Source organism: Taudactylus pleione, unplaced genomic scaffold (genome assembly GCF_031769625.1).
Source record: "Taudactylus pleione unplaced genomic scaffold, aTauple2 ptg000039l, whole genome shotgun sequence".
In the NCBI taxonomy this organism is placed as follows: Eukaryota; Metazoa; Chordata; class Amphibia; order Anura; family Myobatrachidae; genus Taudactylus; species Taudactylus pleione.
Genome location: NW_028284441.1, coordinates 12,454,983 through 12,473,432, shown reverse-complemented (window position 1 = coordinate 12,473,432; position 18,450 = coordinate 12,454,983). Strand labels below are relative to the sequence as shown.

Below are 18,450 nucleotides of genomic sequence, written 5' to 3'. Positions count from 1 at the left end.
GCACGCCTGCGTTTCTCTAACCACTATACCATCACCACACCCAAAAGCTCATGGCCTGTCACCCACTCTGCAATGGATTGATGTGTGTGTGCTTGATCTCAGTGCGATCGCGGCGCATACACAATGTGGTCCATATACATGCGCAGTACGCAACAATCGGTCGATCTGCGTTCGCTGTTGCAATTGCGATCCGTGCTGAATCAGGCCCAGAGTGAGATAGGCCAAGTAACTGTGCACCTGGACAAACCATGTTGCAATGAAAAGGGTGCTAATTCGTAATTTTTTTTTGCATGTGGAGTAAATACTAATGATTTGCATGTAGCCCACAAATGCTGGACAGCGTTTTTCTTACACTGCATTTTAGATTTAGAGTTTGGACACACCCCTCCTAAATCTAAATCTCTCTGCACATTTTAAATATGCCCCACCAGCAGTGCTGCAAGGTTTTACCAAGATGCACAGTTACTTGCACAATCTTAATCCATTCCCAAATCTGTATCAGGCCCTAGGTCATACATGCCTACTCTCCCGATTCATCCAGGAGCCTCCCGAAAATTGGGTTCTGCACCAGGCCCCTCGGAAAAGTAGGCAAGCCTCCCAGCCCCTCCAGTCCCCTCGCAATTCAGCCACAAACACCTGCTGCAGAGGTCTGATGACGAGATTCGCATCATCATGATACCATCCCCTGCTTCACAATGCTAGAAATCTCAGCATTGTGTAGCGGGGGCGAGGCCAAAATATATAGATCGAGTGGCCATGCTCCGACCCTAAATGCAGTGTAATGCGCCCGCCCATGCCCCTCTATGCTGGCCATGCCCCCCTGCTCCTTCCCGAAGGGGGCAGCCAGAATGTCAGCAAGTATGCCCCAGGTACAGACCTGCATGAACTTTGCCTCTCTCCTCACATCTATGTGCTTTATAGGAATAGGCAGCACGTCCCCTGCACTGTAAGGAGGGAAGAGGAGGAGGTGTAATATGCGGGCTTTAAGTTAAAAGACAGCACATTGCACCTCCTTCTCCTCCATGCAGTGCAGGTACCATGCAGCCTCCTATCCTCCAACATGACCCTTTCCATTAGGTACAAAACACTCTGCTCCTGGAATTCCCACCTAATTAATGATTGCAGTCACCTGTGCCGAGCTAGTTATTTCATGAGAAGGTAGTTTCAGCACAGGTAGCTTCAATCATATATTAAGAAGGAAGTTCTGGAGCAGAGCATTTTGTACCTAATGGAATGGGGTCATGTTGGAGGGTCTGCAGCCTATTGCTATAAAGGACAGCCCCTCACCATCCATGGCCACAGCTCCAGACCCTGCCTCCTACTGCTTCGGCTCCTATGCCAGTAACAGGTAAGTTGAAGGGAGGGAGGGGAGCAGTGCCAAAATTAAATTATAGATTGGCCCCTCACACACACACCCAAAATCATTCCGACGCCCCTGGTGACAGGGCTATAATACATATGATAGATTTCACACGTTGTCCAACTTAGGCTATGGTCTGGCTTACCAAAACGAAATCTTGGCGCCTGAGTTACACCTGTGGGAGGGATGCCTGCCACAGGTGTAAACTGGGGAAATTGCAAGAACCCCACAATACATAAGAATACAAAGCAAAAAACTGCGCTGGCAAGTATAGAAAGTTTAGCCTAAAAAGAAACTTTTTTTTTTTTTTACAATAAATCCAAATTTTTAATTGAACTGCTTAATAGTATTAGTTTCCTTTACAATATTTAGGAATTTTACATTCAATATGAACATTTGCAGCTGAGGAAATGGATACAGCATTGAGGTGGATACCAACAATAGGTTGACATTAAAAATTACAAGGAGGAAAAATAATGCCTCAAATTTTGTTGTGAATTACAAAATCTTAACACACAGGGGAACATTTCTGAAAATCGTTTTTTCACTATGATAAAAGGTGACTTTCTCCATAGCCACCGATCAGATTCTGTCATTTTTCAAATACACTTTAGAAAATCAAGTCAAACATCTGAGCTCTGGGTAATATCAACTTTTCTGCAGCTGCCTGTAGACCACTTTTCAGAAATGTTCCACATTGTGGGGTGTTCAGTGAACTCTAACTAGCTCTTTTCAGATGTGAGTAACTCTGAACGGTCTTCTCCACAGCTTTGTCCAGGCTGACCACAGGCTTGTAGCCCATGTCCTTCTTGGCCTGCTCACAGCTGTAATAGTGATAAGTCCCTGCTAGTGCTACTCTCATTGGTGAAAAAGAGGACTTAATTTTAACAAGAGGACTCAGTATCCAGACCATAATAGACACGAAAAGAGCAAGGTAGTAAGCCAAGAAGAAGGGGATCTTGTACTTCGGGGCTTCATAATTCAGACCAATCAGGATGCGGGAAAGGAATGTCCAGAATGGGATTGGCTCATCATTCGTAATGTGGTAGGCCTGTATATAGAGACAAAAGGAAATGAGTAAAATTAACCTATATTGAAAATTATAATCTATTGCTGTTTTATTATATGGAGAACAGTATATAAACCATAATTGTACAGTACCTTCCCACACAGAGGGGAGTCTTTCTGCAGATATTCAGCTGCTTGTATATGACCATGTACCACATTTTCCACATATGTAAAATCCACCAAATTCTTCCCATTTCTAGAAATAAAAGGCAAAAAGGCAACATAAAATAAAATACTGCTAGTAGTATAGTATTAGATCACTAAGAACTCTGGTGTTATGCTTGAGTGCAACGTGAGAATTTAAATTAGTTGCTGGTTAGGTCATTGCCACCTGCATGTCAGCAAGCATGGCACTCGACTGCTATTTATTACATGTGAGCTTGGTGCCTTTCAGCTCATGGAAGCTTGGGACGCAGACAGTGTGTACATGGTATAGGGTTTATGGTGATGGACTACAGTATTATATTGTTGTTGAAAAAGGCTCTGAATAGGTGTCATGTAGAAAAGGGGAACAACTATAGTGGTCACATCAGAGATGCATCAGACATCACACAACTGGAGCACCGTGACACATGGAGATAGCAATACCAAGATTGTATACTAAATGTTTTTAAATTAGCGATCATGTGTCCCTGTAAGCCACGTATTTTTAAGCTCACTAAAGCACTAAATTGCGGATAACTATGGCTGCTTAGAGTGCTGGGTCCTGTGAGATGTAGCATTTCATGTGATGGGTTGAGAGGGGAAAGGGGAACATAAAATTGTCCTAAATAATTTGGGGAGGGCACTAGAACACCTGCTACGGATGTTAGGGAGCACCTGCTATGTATGTGATGGTGCATACACATGGTCAGATTTTTCTTCAGATCTGAACGATAACTATTTTAAAAATCGTTCAATCATTCATATCTGAAGGAAAATCTGACATGTGAGGCTTCAACGTTGAGCGTTCCCGATTATCAGATAACAATATCTGACATCTGATGTGTTTGCAGTCAGATTTGGACGATTTCAGTCATTTTAATGCAGTCAAAAATCGTTCATCTGACCGTGTGTATGCACCATTAGTGAGCACCTGCTAGGTATGTTAGTGAGCACCTGCTAGGTATGTTAGTGAGCAGCTGCTAGGTATGTTAGTGAGCAGCTGCTAGGTATGTTAGTGAGCAGCTGCTAGGTAGGTTAGTGAGCAGCTGCTAGGTAGGTTAGTGAGCACCTGCTATGTAGGTTAGTGAGCAGCTGCTAGGTATGTTAGTGAGCAGCTGCTAGGTATGTTAGTGAGCAGCTGCTAGGTATGTTAGTGAGCACCTGCTAGGTAGGTTAGTGAGCACCTGCTAGGTAGGTTAGTGAGCACCTGCTAGGTAGGTTAGTGAGCAGCTGCTATGTAGGTTAGTGAGCAGCTGCTATGTAGGTTAGTGAGCACCTGCTAGGTATGTTAGTGAGCACCTGCTATGTAGGTTAGTGAGCACCTGCTAGGTATGTTAGTGAGCAGCTGCTAGGTATGTTAGTGAGCAGCTGCTAGGTATGTTAGTGAGCAGCTGCTAGGTATGTTAGTGAGCAGCTGCTAGGTATGTTAGTGAGCAGCTGCTAGGTATGTTAGTGAGCAGCTGCTAGGTATGTTAGTGAGCAGCTGCTAGGTAGGTTAGTGAGCAGCTGCTATGTAGGTTAGTGAGCAGCTGCTAGGTATGTTAGTGAGCAGCTGCTAGGTATGTTAGTGAGCACCTGCTAGGTATGTTAGTGAGCAGCTGCTAGGTATGTTAGTGAGCACCTGCTATGTAGGTTAGTGAGCAGCTGCTAGGTATGTTAGTGAGCAGCTGCTAGGTATGTTAGTGAGCACCTGCTAGGTATGTTAGTGAGCAGCTGCTAGGTATGTTAGTGAGCAGCTGCTAGGTATGTTAGTGAGCAGCTGCTAGGTATGTTAGTGAGCAGCTGCTAGGTATGTTAGTGACCTGCTGCTAGGTATGTTAGTGAGCACCTGCTATGTAGGTTAGTGAGCACCTGCTAGGTATGTTAGTGAGCACCTGCTAGGTATGTTAGTGAGCACCTGCTAGGTATGTTAGTGAGCACCTGCTAGGTATGTTAGTGAGCACCTGCTATGTAGGTTAGTGAGCAGCTGCTAGGTATGTTAGTGAGCAGCTGCTAGGTATGTTAGTGAGCAGCTGCTAGGTATGTTAGTGACCTCCTGCTAGGTATGTTAGTGAGCACCTGCTAGGTATGTTAGTGAGCAGCTGCTAGGTATGTTAGTGAGCACCTGCTAGGTATGTTAGTGAGCACCTGCTAGGTATGTTAGTGACCTGCTGCTAGGTATGTTAGTGAGCACCTGCTAGGTATGTTAGTGAGCACCTGCTAGGTATGTTAGTGAGCAGCTGCTAGGTATGTTAGTGAGCACCTGCTAGGTATGTTAGTGACCTGCTGCTAGGTATGTTAGTGAGCAGCTGCTAGGTATGTTAGTGACCTGCTAGGTATGTTAGTGAGCAGCTGCTAGGTATGTTAGTGACCTGCTGCTCGCTCAGTTGTCCATCTGTCATTCTCATTACACAAGATGCTCAATAAACCAAATAAAACATTGTTAGTAAAGAAAAAAAATTCTTGCTTTTCTTTTAAAGTGCAACAAATGAAGTAGGGAGAGAAAAGCATTAAGAAAGCCCAATAGTACTATCTAACAGAAACAGGTTAGGACAGGATATCTGGGTAGCATTTGCCTAAACAAAATATTAGATGATTATATAAAACAATTTTTCATGTAGGAAATGACCTAGCTTTTACAATGGTGTTACGAACGCTGTAGAGTTAAAAAGTCTGTATAGTTGCCTTTGTTTGTCTGTTTCCCACATTCCCTTCATCTCCCCCCACAGCCTGTGAAGTAATTATATATCCTCTTGAAATTAATATCAAAATAAATTGTAAAGTCAATTTTCTTATTGATTTGGAATCACTAAATATGTTGTTTACTTGAATAGTTCTCATATTCAGCAGTGAAAGGGATGTCCTATTAGTTCTCAACTCCAATCCTCAAGTTACCCCAAACGCTTACGTTTTCTGCATTTCTTTAATCATGTATAGTTGAGTTGATATATTTTACTAGGCAAGTAATTATCACATCTGTTTCTACACCCAGAAATCCAGAAAACACGACCTGTTGGGGGAACTTGAGAGCTGGAGTTGAGAACCACTGGTCTGTAGTTTGTTCAGATTAAGAGATGGTCAAACTTGTCCAAATATATGTTAATATCAGACAGTCCTCTTACAATGCAGTATGTTGGAGTGTTGCCTAGTGGATGGAGATGACTTCGCTATCATTGGGTTAGGGGCCTGAAAAAAACGAAAATATGACAGGGACCAGGTACAGAGGGGGCACTTATAACTCCAACGCCAGATGTACAGAACAAAGCGTAGGACTACCACATGTATCCTCAAGTGCTAGATACAAATAAACAGAATAGATTTGCGATAAAAGTGCCATACAAAAAAACAAAAACAAAAAACAATAACATCTTGCATACAGAATAAGAATGGATGAATAAAAGTGCAGAGTCTTAGAGGTTTTTATTTTCACTATTGCACCTATTTGTACATGAACGCTCATAATTATGTATGTCAGATGGTGCCGACTGTAGGGGGGGTGTGTGCAAGATTTTGTCCCCTGTGTGGGGGAAGCTGGAGAGACTCCAGTGCAAGTATGAGCTATCAGGCCTGATTCCGATGTGTCCGCATCTATTGGCGTGGTCGGTCAGCGACTTTATGCAAATGTTGCTACAAAGCCCTTCCCTGGTGTACATCCGTGCGTCAGAATGTGCCAGGACTGAGACGCCCCCTGTCAGCGTCCATAGGTGCCGAGATACAGATTGAATCACTTGCACCAGCCCTATAGTATGTGCAGTCTCTTCATTAGAGTATGGCCTCCGATGTGTGGGTCTGAACGCCTGTGTGCACAACCACTATCACCGATACGTCCAACACTCCCATAACATTGCCCATCTCCGTGCATGTGATAAGCCACCTCCCAGTACTTTTCCACCACATTTCTGATGCAGCGCTTCTTGATCGCAACATGGACTGTGTAACAAATGCGCCAAAGGAGATTTTATAGATTTGGAAATAAAAAAATATAAATAAAAAAACTACTTGAACATCGGCATTATGTGCGTCTAGTCAGGCCGATTGTATTCTGTAAGAGTCATTTAAATGAAGAACAATAGGTGGAGAGTGCATCTTTAGGTGGCACTTTAATATCAATGGGTGCTGGAAGGGCCCCTTATCATTCATAGAGCGTCTTGTTTATTACACCCCCCCAGAAATTGCTGACATTGTCGGTCAGTTTCAGCGCCTGAGATTTGTAACTATGATTTGTGGTTTAACGAGGACAGTGGCAGCTGCCAACTGTACTACCAATAATGTCAACTGTACTACCAATAATGTCAACTGTACTACCAATAATGCGGATTTAGGGCCTGATTCAGAGCCGGACGCTATTTGCGCTTGCTCGTCCAGAAAATAGGGGTGGCTATTCAAATGAACCGTTCGCTGTTTGCGGTCTGTTCACGCCTCTAGGTCTGAACGAGCGAACAAAACTTGCGGTCGTTTTTTGGGAAACTACGCCCCCTGGCCGCTCGCATCCTACATCATGTCCGCTATTTATTAGATTAATCGAGTACATCGACCAGGGTATGAGTTGCTCGCTATTCTTGTGGTTGGTTTTTGCTACCACAATTTTGCGAGCAGTTCTGGCTATAAAATAACCCAGTGACGTGGTCAATGACGCTGCTGTATTAATTATGCACACCCATAAAACGCCCGTTTTGACCTTTAAGCACGCCTGCGATCAGATCTCCACTCCCCGTTTTCAAGCACCTTCCCCTGTTACCACCCACATACGCCTCTTTCTGTCACTCAAATTATCAGGCATTCGCTATTTTGCGAGCACATGAATTTCGACCGCACTGACTGGTTCGCGCATGCGTATAACGATCCGTACGCATGCGCAGTTGGGCAAACATCGCTCGGAGCGAACGAGCGGCCGCTTACGAGTGGCTCTGAATCAGGCCCTTAATTCTAGCTGTTCAGCGCCATAGGACCTTGCAGAGCAGGATTCCATGTGAAAGTACTGCTAATTCTGGGCTCTGAAATGTAGATAACCAGCTATTGGCGGATAATATGGTCAGTGTAGAGTCATTCTGACTGTGAAAACAATTGCTAGAAACTCCAATGTTTTACCTATGGGATGATTGTTTGTAATTTTACTGAGCAGTTCAGTTTCTTTACATGGAGGTGGCTTAATATAGAGGACCTGGTTATACAAAAGATGTGTCCTCTTGATTCTTTGCTGCATATGCGGCAAATCGCACCATGTATGGCGCGAGTCACACATACGCAACAGAGTATGCATGTTGCGAACGCTGCCTCGGCCTGCCATATTGTGCCGCACGTGTGCCCGGCAAGTCAAGATGCGTATGCACGTTTGCCATCAAAGCGGCAAAGATAGAAAAGGTCACATCTGTACTGCACTTACAGTATGTTAGTTTAAACGTATAGATACATCATTATTGTGCTCAGCTACCAGTAGCGCTGTTTATTTCTTTTTTTTTATTAAGATTTTGTTGAGTAGCAGGCTCAGCAGCAGCCGTGGTAAGCCGACGTACAGTACACAGCACATTAGGGATTTTTATTGCACTATAGCAATGCACGTAAAAGTTGGAAACCACTTTTATGGGGTAAATATGGCAGAGTTTTATCAAAGCTTGGAGAGATAACGTGCCAACCAATCAGCTCCTAACTGTCATTTTTAAACACAGCCTGTAAAATGAGTTAAGAGCTGATAGGTTGGTACTTTACACTCTTCAAGCTTTGATAAATTTTCCCCATATTCCAAAAGAAGCATAGACCAATGTCTGCAACTTGTGCATTTCCAGATGGAAGTCTACCATGATCTCTTGATTCCCACCAGGACAACAGGCCAGGCTGCTGGTACAGACAGAGAATATGAAAAGCCTAGGAGATAAGACTGTACCTAAGTACGCAGCAACACTTACCCAATCATAAATTTCATTTTGCCACTTTTCGCAGTCTCCACCAGTATAGGAACTAGCTGTGGGTCTCGTGGGCCAAATATGCCATGAGGCCTAATAGCCACGGTCACAAAGTTGTTTGCTGGGTCATTTGCTCCCAAAACCTCCTGCAACACAGTTATATGTTCAGTAGATGGTAAAAATACAGTTGTGGTCGTCATCAATACTCTGCAATAAATCGCAAAGCTGTTCTAATTCACAGACAAAAGGCAGCTTTTTACTAGATTTTATTACAACCTCTTCTCTATGTCTTATAGATGTCACTGTGCCTGTCGCTGACCACCAAGGACTGCCAGTGGCTAAACAGAAAGCAACACACTAAGGACAACCGATAATCACAGTTCTTTATGGCATAATAGTAAAATAGATGCAGTTAAAGGTTAATGACATTTTACTTTATATATTGATTGCGGTTACCTTTAAATACAGATTAAAGCACCAATGTTACCTTCTCTTGTAGGATCTTAGTTTCTGTATAATAATCAATGGGTTTTTTAGCATAAGGAAGGTCCTCAGATCCATTCTTAATATCTTTGCCTTCAAAAATAACACTCGCACTGCTGGTCAGCACTAGTTTCTACAAAAACAAAAACAGCTGTGATTACCTCCTGTTGTTTTTTCATCACTTCGAAAAAGTGAGTCAAGATGTATTAGGACTTAACTGCAAATGCAGAATTGAATACTAAAATGACTGAATGAATGTGGAGCCTGTCCAACCAGATACCATTATCACTACCTACCACCCCAATGTGGATAGTCATGCCTGCCAGCAACTGGAAGCCTCCAGCACATAACACAAGTCATTACAAGTGGCTACAGCTAGACACTCTCACACTTTTATTCAAGGTTGGGTCACTCTGAACCGATGCTGCAGATAGAGCTGAAGGTGTTCTCATACATTTTATTACTGGGGCTATCCCATTGTGTCTGGACATGTTAACAGTGCTAATTCCTTTGTAAACTCTAGTAAGCAGGCCCACTCTAAACTTATCTTATTATTGCACCTGACTCATGGTAGGTACAATTTCCCTGTTTGTGCAGAATTAAGCATAAAAATAATAAAATATAAAAGTAAAAATTAAACATAAGCTTGTAAAGTGTGCAGTGTTGCAGAATAATATTTATTTGTTACTCCAATCACCTGAACACCAGCTTCCTTGCAGGCTTCAAGTACTGTTCTGGTTCCAGTATAGTTTACTCTGTAGAAAAGCTCCTTGTTGTCACTGGAAGGGGCTGGCGATGCACAGTGGAAGACGACATTCACACCCTGTAGTGCTGGCAATAAATCCTGGGATTGAATATGAAATATAGAAATGCTGAGTATATGTCAGATTAATAATATAAGATTTTAGGGTCTATTTACTAAGCAGTGTTAGGAGACAGAGTGAAAAGTGATAAGAAAGTGATAAGGTGCCAGCCAATCAGCTCCCAACTGTCATTTTCAAATACAGCTGTGAGATGGCAGTTAGGAGCTGATTGGCTGGCACCTTATTACTTTCTACTCTGTCTCTTAACACTGCTTAGCAAATCGAACCCTTTATTTTACACATGAGCCATCTGGGGGAGGGGGACTTTGTCTTCTTAATAAGGGTACCATAATGGAAAGTTTACACTATACAGCAGACAGACTGGAGAGCCTGCACTGCCAGCTTTGTTAGGTATAAGGCACCAATCCTGCAGTCCTTCATTCACAGGACTAAAGCATACATTGTATTAGAAGAGCTATAAACGGAATAGTGTTTGCAGAACCTTTTAAGGTTCTACCTCTATTGTTTTAACATACTCATATTTATTTTATTATTTATGATTTATTATTATTTTGTTTCAACTAATTCTTACCTATATTTGTTTAATGCTGCCGCTATTAGTTTATTTACATATAGTTTGATTATAACGCTCTTTCCTTTTACTATTGATGATTCACACACTCAGGTGTGTGTTAAAAAGAGCTGCTCACTTTTATAGGGAGCGCTGAGGTTTATTTATTTCTGTCTAATGTGTTTACTTACATGGATTTTTGAGGAATGTACTCTTATTGACTTTTGCGGAGTTTGAATTCCAGTGTTCTCCTCCCTCTAGATTTCTCATTTGGTCTTCTCTGCAAAATGTCAACCGTGATGTGGGTGAAAGTCGCACTGCACTGGCATTTCATATAGAAACGTCAGTGCAACGCAACTTATAGACCGCATCACAGTGCATCTCACTGTTCGGAGCTGCCCCCACCGGAAGAAGAATGCCGGCCTCCCCCTCCACTTCGGCAAATGCTGTTGGAGCCGCACCGCAATTTCAAGCCCAGCCCACCCTGCACTGTAGGCAAGCATTGCAGTGTCACAGCCTTTCTCTCTCCTACCCGGTGCTCACCAAACAGTAAGTGAGATGCAGAATGGGAAGGGGGTTGGGTGGGGAACAGTGTGCACGATGGGCTGCTGCTTACCTGCTGTGATAGGGTTGGGTCCGCCCCCAGTCCACGCTACTACCCCATTCTGGGGAGAACACTGAGTGAATTCTTTACTTCTCATTACTTACTAGTCCAACTGTAGTGTGTGGCCAGATCAAATAAAAACATATGTCTGAGAATAAACTGATCAAGTGCAGTTGAAGATAAATGCAGATTAGCCTAGAAGGAAGTAATTAATTTAAGGTGTCTGTGTAAATGTATTAATATGAGCTGAAAACCACCTTAAAGCAGTGTAACAAGGAGGACAGCAGTTTTTGCTAAATTAGATTAATAGAAGAGGTTTCCCAAACAAGTGGTGACCAGGGATGCAGCACACAACAAAAACCATTTAATTGATGAGAAAGTTATATCTTTTTACCTTTTTGCTACAGAGATCACCGATGAAAAACTGCACCCGCTCGTTCTCAAACCCCTGCCGGATATCAAACACATTAACAGAGTATCCTTTATCTAACAGGCGCTCCACCATGTGCTGTCCGAGAAATCCGGAACCCCCAATAACTGTGCATTTCTTGCTGGCCTGGAATATATAAGATGGATAAAATGAATGCATGTTATAACATGTGGCTCTGCAGATATTACAGATATTTTGCATCAATTATTCCATACCAGCTGTTTTAATACCCGAAAAGGCAAGATGTTACATTTCCACATGTGCAGTAACAAAACGCGGTTAATGGGTCAAACACTTTAAGTTGATGAAAATAACTAATCTGCTGCAGAAAATCTCAGTTAATTTTATACCTTTAACTCAAAATTACTTGTTGCCCTTTACGAATGTTAGTAACATTCTACACAAAGGCGATAGGAAGCAGATTCAGCACCAAAGGTAACAGCCTGCGGGTTGCAAAAAACAACCTGACTTTCACTGAAAAAAAAAAAAAAAAATATACATAAAATTACTGCTTTAAATCTTGCAGCTAAATCGCCAAAATATCGTCACTTTCAACAACCCGCAGGTGAATGATAAAAGATGAAATATAAAAGTCCTTTTCAGTTTATAACAGACACCCACTGGAAATGACTAGTAGCAACCACTCATTGACAAAGTACAGATGTGTCCTCAAACACTAGTGGTTCCCAAAATGTGCGCCGCAGCTCTCTGGGGTGTGTGTAAAATAATTGTGGTTTGCATGACCGGTTAGAGGGGGAGGCGGCGAGTGGAGTAGAGCATAGTGATGGGTGGTGAGGGTGGGGGAGAACTATCACTGTAAAGCAACAGGTAGTGAGTGAATCCTGAGGCTGCCTGTTGCCGAATGGGGTCCCACAGCGCAGTGCATTGTGGGAGATCAGACAGGAAGTGTCTGATCTGAGGAGCGATGCTGTAGAATGGTGCTGACGATCACAACTAAAGGTAAGTAAGGGAGAGGGCCAAATGTAGAGACATGGAGGGGGTAATGGCACAGACATGGAGGTGGCAAAGGAAAGACAAACACTTGTCTGACTCTGGCTCTCTCCATGTGATCTGTGTGTGGGTAATTCATTGGTTGTAAATGCCCAAAAGGGAAATTGTGTACTCTTTCCAAAAAACATGCATTCAGAAAATAAGCTTCGCAATCCTATAATTATTACCCAAAGACTAATCACTGTGTAATCAATTTGATATTTATTACGACAAACTCAGAAAAATAAAAAAGCATATGCTGTAGAATACTTCATTCATAAAATGCACATAGAATACAATGTAAGTAACGGAGTCCTTATCTGTCACCTGTCATATATGCATCTCTATCTGTTTTCTATCACTATACACAGAGTCCTATCGCTCACCAATCATCAATACATACAGTATATGATTGGCAGCAGCAGAGGTCTCTGCAATCGTATTGTGTTACTGTCTTTCATTACCTATATAGCTCTCCTTAGAACTGCTCTCTCCATTGTAGAGAATCTAGGAAGGTTCCTGCGCTGTTTTCATCAGGTCCCTACTTTTTGATGCAATACAACAGCAGATGCCATCTGAGCTGGGTACACACTTTTACGATTGCAGGCTGATCGGATAAAACTGTCCTCATCAGCCATGCAGTCTGTCCCCAGTGTGACCCCTGTCAGCCGCGTACACACTGTGCAGACATAGCAGTGTGTACGAGCTTCTATGGGATCGGGAGGTCGAACCGATAAATATTAAACCGTACTTAGGATGCGACCTCCGGATCCCGACCGTTGTAGGAGCATTAAAAGCCATTTATCGGCTAACGCTCCTGCATCGGGACAGCATACACACCTATACAATCCAACGGCCGTTCTCTCGATATTGGATATTGTGTTGAGAGCACACTCACATATCATTGACTGTTTGACATAATGATATGCAGCAGCTGTTATCTTCACACCGTTCCTTTTGCACTTTTCATTCATCTTAACAGTCAGTAACCTGCATGACATATTTTACATCTAAAATTTCGTATTGGTTTCATCTACACTGGTGGCCAAAATTGCGGACACATTTTGAAATTTGAATGTTTATCAATTTCGAATGCCTATAAAAACTGTTTCACTTCACGCAGTGCAATGATTCATATATCAAATGAAAGGAAATTTAATGCTGAATTCAACAAAATAAACAGAGGTCAAATATTTGCATTACGCCGTAAAAACAACACTTGGGGTGAAAATCCCTGTGTACTTATGATGTTACTGTCCTATCAGTATTTCGTTGGGTATCCTTTATTTTTCAACACCGCAGCACAGCGACGTGATCCAAGATTGTGGTGTTAAGTGAAAATGGTCTTTCGTATGCAGCAATTGCGAGAGAAATTGGTGGGAATGTGACAACATCAGGAGTACGAAAGTTTTGTTTACGCCATCAGGAAACACAATCTATACAAAACAAAGAAGGAAAAGGCCGGAAAAAGTGCACAATAGCTGTTGATGATAGGAGAATAAAACTAATTTGCGTCAGGGACAGATGGATGTCATCTGCGGCCATTAGCAGTGACCTGAGTGCAACTAGTGTTTTTGTCAGTACAAGAACGGTACAGAGAAGACGAACGGAGGTTGGCCTAAAAGGTAGGATTCCCAGAAAAAAAGCCATTGCGGAATAAAAAGCAGCGGCAGAAACTAATACAGTGGGCTAAAGAACACATTGCATGGACAGAAGGTCAGTGGAAACAAGAGATATGGAGTGACGAAACTAAGATATCGATATTTGGTAGTGATGGGAGAAATGTGTGAGACGTCGCATCGGGGGAAGAGGTACATCCAGATTTTATTCAAGCGACAACAAAGAATCCTACAAGTGTTATGATCTGGGCATGTATGACAGCAGATGCTGTAGGCCGCCTTTATGTCATAGATGGCACACTGAACAGCAGAAAGTACATTGACACCATCCTACAACCAAAACTTCTACCTTCTCTATCAGGGTTCTTTTTCCAGATAATGCCCCATTTTTTTTCCAGCAGGATTCAGCTCCCTGCCACACTGCACGGACATGCAAAAAGGGGTTCACGGAGAATGACATACAGGTGCTGGGATGGCCAGGAAATAGCCCAGACCTGAACTCCATAGAACATTTGTGGTTCCGTTTGAATAAACTGGTACATCTGAGGCGTCCATCCAATAAAAGACAATTAATTGAGGCTATGATTGTCTCATGGCACCACATAATAAAGTAGGAAGAGCTCCAAACATTGGTTGGCTCAATGCCACGTCGCTGTGCTGCTGTCTTGAAAAATAAAGCATACCCAACGAAATACTGATAGGACAGTAACATCATAAGTACACAGGGATTTTCACCCTAAGTGTTGATTTCACTGCATAACTTCCCTTGTAATGCAAATATTTGACCTCTGTTTATTGTGTTGAATTCAGCATTACATTTCCTCTCATTTGATATATGAATCATTGCACTGCGTGAAGTGTAATGGAGCATACACACGGTCAGATTTGTCAGACTTGTCAGATTAACGATTAAACGATTTGAACGATTTTACCAAAGTTTTGAACGATTTGAACGATTGAACGATTTTTGACTGCATTAAAATGAATGGAATCGTCCAAGTCTGACTGCAAACACATCAGATGTCAGAAATCGTTATCTGACCATCGGGAACGCGCATCGTTGATCGTCCATCGTTCAGGCATGTCAGATATGAACGATTTTCCTTCAGATATGAACGACTGAACGATTTTTAAATCGTTATCGTTCATATCTGAAGGAAAAATCTGATCGTGTGTATGCACCATTACAGTTTTTATAAGCATTTGAAGTTGAAAAACATTCAAATTTCAAAAATTGTCCACAATTTTGGCCACCACTGTACATATGATCTAGAAGTAGTTATTGACACTGAGATTTTGCTATAGGTTATGTATATATTTATGCATCATTTGTCACGGAGGTATTGTTACAAGTTATTCATTTGCTTATTTGTCTGAAATTCTCAACATATCAAGCTATCCAGCATCTGATATTTATGGGTATAGACATAATATGCACACAAGCTCTTCAAGTCTGTTATATTTATCATCTATGCTGAAAATACCTGCAGCTTATGGATGTTCATACATAGTTTATGGGCAATTCAGAGCCTTGTCATTATTTTAACATGGTCTTACTTGAGAACTGGATATCTGCTATAATGATGGTTTACGCTGATTAATTAAAACGGGAAAATGACTTTTATTGTTCTAACTGCGACATCGATTATTATTTATTACACCATTATTACTGTGATATGATATTTTATTATTTCACCACTATCTTCTTTTTTAGTACAGTTTTTTTCTTGGATACCTTTGTTGAGTTGTGAATTTATGAGCTTTTAACCTTTTAATATATACCTAATATAAGTTGTATTTAGACTTTATTTTGAGTGCCCCCCAAAAAATTAGAGTCTTTTTCTCCTGTGAGTTGCACTATTTTACAATACTTACAGGACGTATTCGTGTAGCCATTGCTGAAAGTTTATACTTCTTCCTTCTGGTGTAAAAAAAGAAAGAAAGATATTAGTATAATACCTATGTATTACAAAAAAAAAAAAAGAGATTGTGTTTAGGTGTGGGGGATAAAGATTATCTAACATAGACTACATAATAATTTCCAATGAACTGCATAGAGACTAGCAAAGCAGGATTTATTGTTATCTATGGGGAACACCACATGACAAAATACTGCTATAGAAATCAGGGACACTCTTTGCAATTCTCTGCAGATCAGTTCATATGATACAAGGTAGAGGATGGAGAACCCGATATATAATTCAGGAGAGAGCAAGGTACATCCATTATCTAAAGTAATCATTAAAGTAGGAAGTAAAACTACTCTCTTTATTGTATCACTAGTAAAATGTACCCGTATGCTGGGTCACCTCAGTCCACCCCAGCCAAAGGTCAATGGAGGGAATTCAAACCAGCGGCAAGTGTCGGCAGGCATCACCACAATGCCCGGCCGTGCACATATTTGGGCATTTACAGAGTGACAACATTGCAAGCTCTCCCTCGCACCTCTATGTAGGAGATTTTAGCACTAAAATTTCATTTAAAAGTTACCGAAAGGTCTTACAGTAACTCACCTCCCTGGCGATCTCTGTCCTGCCTCTACCCCATCAGCCTAGTGCTGGTGTGATAGAGAATGGCTCCTGTGAACCTTTGATGTGCATAAAATATCACTGCAAGAGGACTGCACATGCGCTAGGATGTCTGGTAAATTACCATAGCGGTTGGTGTTAATTGAAAGGCGACAAAAAGCTCAGCTTTTAGTTACTTAATAAGTGTCCATTACACGTTATTAACAGAAGCCGACGTTGGAGAAATTTCCAACTTCTGCATGGTATATCTTCTAATACATTTTGAAGAAACAGTAGTAACCGCTTTTTTGGCAATGGGTTATTATCGCTACATCATTTTGCCCCTAAAATAGGAAGTAAGTGAAAATTGATTCAATAAAGACAATCGGGTTGTCAATGGGATTCATGAAATCTGCTAGTAACACACCCAACTCTGCAAATTATATTTTATAAGCCTCCTATAATGTTCCCCCATGCTTTATTTCTTAGTCTGCCCAGAAAAATTCCCCTACCACCCAGCACTCTGGCGCAAACAAAAGTCGTGCTACATTGATTATAGAAAAATCAGAGCAGCGCGACTTATTGGCTGCGTCATAGTACCAGGCGGCATCAGACTGGAGGGCACAGTAGATCCCTCCCTCAGTCTAAAAAGAAGGGTGCACGGTTGCTAGCGGGAATAGTCGCTGGTGAACGGTGAAGAGAAGAAACTACCTGCGTCCACTATCTGCATTACAGCGGCTGCGTGTTTGTTACTGGAGGGCCCTTATTGTAACCAGCAAGTGGGGCAGTATCTGGACTGGGTATCAGTCCAGATACTGTAGCAAATGGGGCAGTATCTGGGCAGCACTGCCATCTGTGTCCAGCCAGCAAGTGGGGCATTATCTGGTCGGCTCTTAGAAAAAATGTGTCCAAAAAGCAAGTGGGCAGTATCTGGGACACTCAGGATTTTCTACTCGAAAAATTATTCAGGACCTATTTAAAGAATCGCATGAAGCAAACTGGGCATCCACTATACAATTTTCTGTCAGATATCTGTCCCAATCTGGCTGGTTGGAATGAAAACCTGGTAATGACAATCGTCCATTTGCTCACAAACACTGGAAAATAGCCAAAAATGGTTGTTCAGACAAATTGTTTAAAACACACAAATTTAACCAATTTGAACCATTTTTTTTGTCCTTTTTCAGTGTTTAAAACCATATGATTGACTGTTATTTGCTCCCATACATTACCAGGTTCTCATTCCAACCAGCCAGATTAGACAGATATCTGACAGAAAATTGTATAGTAGATGCCCAGTTTAAATAAGCTGATGCAGATTTCACTAGAGTAGTGGTTCTCAAACTCGGTCCTCAGGACCCCACACAAGTCACGTTTTCCAGGTCACCCAGCAGGAGCACAGGTGTATTCATTACTCACTGACACTTTTCAAAAGATCCAAAGGTGATGCTAATTATTTCACTTGTGATTCTGTGAGGAGACCTGGAAAACATGCACTGTTTGGGGTCCTGAGGACCGAGTTTGAGAACCTGTGCACTAGAGTGATCAGATCCTACAGACTTTATCTATAATTATATATTACACACACAGTCTCCTCTAAACCCAACCACTGACAGGTGAGTGACAGGTATGGCCTACTGTATGTCTGTGCTGAGCTGCGTTGCGGTGGCCGCAGTCCCCGAGGTTACAGCAGTGTAGATACTAGATAGTTACCGTCCTTCCACCCTGTGATGTGCAGCCGCCTCCGTTCCCAGCCCGCTAGTACCAGCAGCACATAATAACCCAGCACTTCCCAGATAACAGCCCAGCGATGGCCTGAGAATCAGCAGAGAACAGGCGCCTTCTTTTGATTGGTGAAACCCACAGAGCTGTAACCAATAGGAGAATGGAAATACGTTTCCCCTAGTAACCTGCATAAACGTCACCGGCTCTGAGCCACTAGAAACGGCTGCGTCTCAAGCCTCGTTCCGGTAAATAACTCTTCTTATGTTA

At 42.1% G+C, this 18,450-nt stretch overlaps 1 protein-coding gene across 1 annotated transcript; it reads right to left on the bottom strand.

The window, feature by feature from the left end:
* Positions 1-1,699: 1,699 nt before the first annotated feature.
* On the bottom strand, positions 1,700-18,322 carry NSDHL (NAD(P) dependent 3-beta-hydroxysteroid dehydrogenase NSDHL). The gene is made up of 8 exons (XM_088452744.1): positions 18,172-18,322; positions 15,827-15,872; positions 11,307-11,468; positions 9,632-9,778; positions 8,939-9,067; positions 8,455-8,597; positions 2,522-2,624; positions 1,700-2,411 (listed from the first exon to the last, which is right to left on the bottom strand). Exons 2-8 carry the CDS (start codon positions 15,845-15,847, stop codon positions 2,079-2,081), a joined length of 1,038 nt encoding a protein of 345 aa, XP_088308870.1. The 5' UTR covers positions 15,848-15,872; positions 18,172-18,322; the 3' UTR covers positions 1,700-2,078.
* Between the last annotated feature and the right edge of the window lie 128 nt (positions 18,323-18,450).

Coding starts and splice junctions, on each gene's coding strand:
- NSDHL (XM_088452744.1), bottom strand. CDS start 15,847: ATGGCTACACGAATACGTCCT. Junction 11,469..15,826: donor TGGCTACACGAATACGTCCT/GTAAGTATTGTA, acceptor TATATATTCCAG/GCCAGCAAGAAATGCACAGT. Junction 2,412..2,521: donor ACTCCCCTCTGTGTGGGAAG/GTACTGTACAAT, acceptor CTCTATATACAG/GCCTACCACATTACGAATGA.